The sequence below is a fragment of the Phacochoerus africanus genome, chromosome 12 (genome assembly GCF_016906955.1).
Source record: "Phacochoerus africanus isolate WHEZ1 chromosome 12, ROS_Pafr_v1, whole genome shotgun sequence".
NCBI lineage: Eukaryota > Metazoa > Chordata > Mammalia > Artiodactyla > Suidae > Phacochoerus > Phacochoerus africanus.
The window spans coordinates 1,871,105-1,875,653 of NC_062555.1; the positions used below are offsets into that span (position 1 = coordinate 1,871,105).

Consider the following 4,549-nt stretch of genomic DNA (forward strand, 5'->3'; position numbering starts at 1 on the left):
AGGGAGGGCTGCCGCTGCCTTATATCGGGCGCCGGGGTCCCGGCCCCACCCACCCGGGGCGTCACCTGACCGCCTCAGCCCACAAGGGGAGGGCTCCTCCCACACACTCGGGGAGGGGCGGGGAGGGCCGGGGAGGGCCGGGGAGACGTGGGGAGGGGGGGCGGGGCCGGAGCCCCCAGGCCAAGCTCGGTGGCTCTAGGTAGAGCGTTCCCCCAACTTTCCCCGGTGGCGGGGGAGGGGGGTGGGGTGTGGTCGAGGGGCGGCCCGGTGGGGGGCTGCCCAGGCATGGCACATCCAGAGGGTCCCCCCCCCCCCCAGAAGGCAGAGCGCCAAAGCTGCCTCAGAAACCACGGCGGCCAGCCGGCCAAAGATCCCGCAGATGCCGGTCCACAGCTCCTCTCCTCCTCGGGTGCTCTCAGGACATCCGGGCCTGGGGAGGGGCCCCCAGAAAGCCGGCAGCCTCGCCCCCCACGGGCGTTGGGGCTGGCTGCCCGAGGACCTGGGGCCTCAGGCTGGTGCGAGCCAGCACATCCTCCCCCCCAGGAGATCCGTAGGCGGGCCACTGCCTGAAGGCAATGCTTGGCAATGCCTGCCCCCCCTTCTCTTTCTCCGCCGGGTCCCTGCAAGACCCTTGTGGCTTGACCGAAGGCAACCTGGAAGGGCCACGTCTCCCAGGGCTCCTGCTCTCAGGCCGTCCCACCCCACCGTCCACCCACCAGAACCACCCCACACCGCTGCGGAGGCGGGACCGTCCAAGATCAGAGAGGGAGCCAATCCCCTCCTCACCTCCTCAGGAATGACTCGCCGCCTCTTGACCCATTCCAGGTCCCACTGGGAGCCTTGCCTTGGATCTTGTGGCTCTGTTCCTCCCCCCATCCCCTCCCATGTCTTTCTAAACCACATTGGTACACCTTTGAACCTTTGTGTTTTTTTAGAGTTTTTTCTTTCTTTTTTTTTGTTTTTTTGGGTTTTTATTTTTATTTTTTTTTTTTTTTTTGGGTTTTTTTTATTTTTTTTGTTTTTTAGGTTTTTTTTTTTTTTTTTTTTTTTTTTGCCATTCCCTGTGGCCAGACCCAGGGCATAAGGAGGGTCCCAGGCTCGGGGTCGAATGGGAGCTGTAGCCACCGACCTATGCCAGAGCCCCAGCTCCGCCAGATCCCAGCCGAGTCTGGGAGCTACAACACAGCTCGCGGCAACGCCGGGTCCTTAAGCCGCCAGCGCGGCAAGGGATCAAACCCGCAACCTCATGCTTCAAGGCGGGGGGAACTTAACCACTGAGCCATGACGGGACTCCAGGCAGGTTTTCAAAGTGTATACTGTTTTATCTTTCGGGCAGCACCCGGAACACCGGCGACCTCCTACCGAGAGCCCCTGTGTCACTGCGTCCTCATCGCCAGGGAAATCAGCTCTATCCATAGGCACATTCCCTTTGAGGCGCCTTAGGCATCAGGGTGGAGCAGAGGAGACTGGGGAGGAGAGGTGCCCGTGCCGTGCCGGGGCTCGGGCGCTCCCCTGCTTCCTTGATCCATTTCCCATTGCATGCGCATTTCCCGGCTGGCCTGGGGGAACCAGACCCAGCAGCCTGGTTGGTTGTGTGGGCAGAAGGGTGGCAGGGTGCGTCTTGGGGAGGGCGGAGGAGGCATCCCTCCTGGGTCTACCCACACCCACCTTGGGCTGAGACGGAGGCGAGACAGCGGGCGAGGCCCTTAGGGCCTCTGGACCACCGTCCCTCCCCGGGCCCCCGGGCCCCCGGGCCCCCGAGCCCCCGAGCCCCCGGGCCTAGAAGAACAAGATCTTCTTGTGCTTGGTGCTGGGCATTCGGCCCCGGGAGCGTAACCTGCGCACAGCCTCCCTCAGATGCTTGGGTTGGAGCGGGGGGCCTCCCCCCCACTTCTCACACACGTCCAGGGCCTCTTCCACGACCTCCCCGACGAAGACCTTGGCCGCTCCGGACATGGCAATGACGACGTTCTGGCCCACCGCCGAGCCAGCCACGCTCTGGATCAGACGTTTCATGGTTGCCCTGGGGAAGGCTGACCTGCGATACACTTCGTAACGGTCCAGCTGCTCCTGGCTCATGGAAGCCACGAGGGTTCGCATCTTCTGGGCCTCCTCTTCATCCACTCGGGGGCTCCTCGGTCTCTGGCCCTCGGTGTCCCTTTTCAGCCTTTTGGCTGCAGGAGGCCCGCGGCACGTGTCCGCCTCCTCTTCAGGGGCGCGCATCAGCTCCTGCGGGCGGGCCGCGGGCCGCTCACCGCCGCGGGCCGCCCGGGGACCCGAGGGCCCGGCTGCTGTCTCTGCCGCCGGACCTGGGTCGCCCCCTTGGTCCCAGCTCGACGCGCTGGCCTTGTCCATGCCTGCCAGCCCGCAAGATCGGGCGGGGCCGGGGATCCCTGGCCTGGGCGCGTCTGACCAGCCACAAAGGTCCGAAGAGGGAGATGCTCAAGTCTGGCTGCTGGGTGGGAACCCAGCACACACGCCCCCACAGCCGCCGTGCACGCACCCCACAGGACGCGCTGTCCCTCCCCGCACGGTGCGCCTCGCAGTGGCCAAGAACACGGCCCCCGGAGGATAGACTTCTCCAGCCAGGGGAGAAGAGGAACCCCCTCGGCCCAAACGCTGCACCTCCAACCCAACCCAACCAACCCACACACTGCTGGAGAGTCCCGACCTTCTAGGGGAGAAAGCTCTGGCACTTGGGCCTCCTCCTCTTCAGGGTCAGCCACGGAGAAGCGCCCTCAGGCGCGGTGCTGTGCGACGCGGGCTCCCGCTGCCTCCAGGGAGGGCTGCCGCTGCCTTATATCGGGCGCCGGGGTCCCGGCCCCACCCACCCGGGGCGTCACCTGACCGCCTCAGCCCACAAGGGGAGGGCTCCTCCCACACACTCGGGGAGGGGCGGGGAGGGCCGGGGAGACGTGGGGAGGGGGGGCGGGGCCGGAGCCCCAGGCCAAGCTCGGGGCTCTAGGTAGAGCGTTCCCCCAACTTTCCCCGGTGGCGGGGGAGGGGGTGGGGTGTGGTCGAGGGGCGGCCCGGTGGGGGGCTGCCCAGGCATGGCACATCCAGAGGTTCCCCCCCCCCCCCCCCCCCCGAGAAGGCAGAGCGCCAAAGCTGCCTCAGAAACCACGGCGGCCAGCCGGCCAAAGATCCCGCAGATGCCGGTCCACAGCTCCTCTCTCCTCGGGTGCTCTCAGGACATCCGGGCCTGGGGAGGGGCCCCCAGAAAGCCGGCAGCCTCGCCCCCCACGGGCGTTGGGGCTGGCTGCCCGAGGACCTGGGGCCTCAGGCTGGTGCGAGCCAGCACATCCTCCCCCCCAGGAGATCCGTAGGCGGGCCACTGCCTGAAGGCAATGCTTGGCAATGCCTGCCCCCCCCTTCTCTTTCTCCGCCGGGTCCCTGCAAGACCCTTGTGGCTTGACCGAAGGCAACCTGGAAGGGCCACGTCTCCCAGGGCTCCTGCTCTCAGGCCGTCCCACCCCACCGTCCACCCACCAGAACCACCCCACACCGCTGCGGAGGCGGGACCGTCCAAGATCAGAGAGGGAGCCAATCCCCTCCTCACCTCCTCAGGAATGACTCGCCGCCTCTTGACCCATTCCAGGTCCCACTGGGAGCCTTGCCTTGGATCTTGTGGCTCTGTTCCTCCCCCATCCCCTCCCCATGTCTTTCTAAACCACATTGGTACACCTTTGAACCTTTGTGTTTTTTTTAGAGTTTTTTCTTTCTTTTTTTTTTGTTTTTTGGGTTTTTTCTTCCTTTTTTGTTTTTGGGTTTTTTTTTATTTTTTTTTTGCTTTTTTAGGTTTTTTTTTTTTTTTTTTTTTTTTTTTGCCATTCCCTGTGGCCAGACCCAGGGCATAAGGAGGGTCCCAGGCTCGGGGTCGAATGGGAGCTGTAGCCACCGACCTATGCCAGAGCCCCAGCTCCGCCAGATCCCAGCCGAGTCTGGGAGCTACAACACAGCTCGCGGCAACGCCGGGTCCTTAAGCCGCCCAGCGAGGCAAGGGATCAAACCCGCAACCTCATGCTTCCAAGGCGGAGTCCTTAACCACTGAGCCATGACGGGGACTCCCAGGCAGGTTTTCAAAGTGTATACTGTTTTATCTTTCGGCAGCACCCGGAACACCGGCGACCTACCGAGAGCCCCTGTGTCACTGCGTCCTCATCGCCAGGGAAATCAGCTCTATCCATAGGCACATTCCCTTTGAGGCGCCTTAGGCATCAGGGTGGAGCAGAGGAGACTGGGGAGGAGAGGTGCCCGTGCCGTGCCGGGGCTCGGGCGCTCCCCTGCTTCCTTGATCCATTTCCCATTGCATGCGCATTTCCCGGCTGGCCTGGGGGAACCAGACCCAGCAGCCTGGTTGGTTGTGTGGGCAGAAGGGTGGCAGGGTGCGTCTTGGGGAGGGCGGAGGAGGCATCCCTCCTGGGTCTACCCACACCCACCTTGGGCTGAGACGGAGGCGAGACAGCGGGCGAGGCCCTTAGGGCCTCTGGACCACCGTCCCTCCCCGGGCCCCCGGGCCCCCGGGCCCCCGAGCCCCCGAGCCCCCGGG

The 4,549-nt window shown here is 64.5% G+C and overlaps 1 protein-coding gene across 1 annotated transcript; it reads right to left on the bottom strand.

The window, feature by feature from the left end:
• Nucleotides 1–1,778: 1,778 nt before the first annotated feature.
• On the bottom strand, nucleotides 1,779–2,778 carry LOC125112830 (transcription initiation factor TFIID subunit 11-like). Its single transcript, XM_047755272.1, has one exon. It carries the CDS (start codon nucleotides 2,353–2,355, stop codon nucleotides 1,780–1,782), a length of 576 nt encoding a protein of 191 aa, XP_047611228.1. The 5' UTR covers nucleotides 2,356–2,778; the 3' UTR covers nucleotide 1,779.
• Between the last annotated feature and the right edge of the window lie 1,771 nt (nucleotides 2,779–4,549).

Excerpts from the sequence above, each read along its gene's own strand:
- LOC125112830 (XM_047755272.1), bottom strand. The coding sequence starts at position 2,355 with ATGGACAAGGCCAGCGCGTCGAGCTGGGACCAAGGGGGCGACCCAGGT.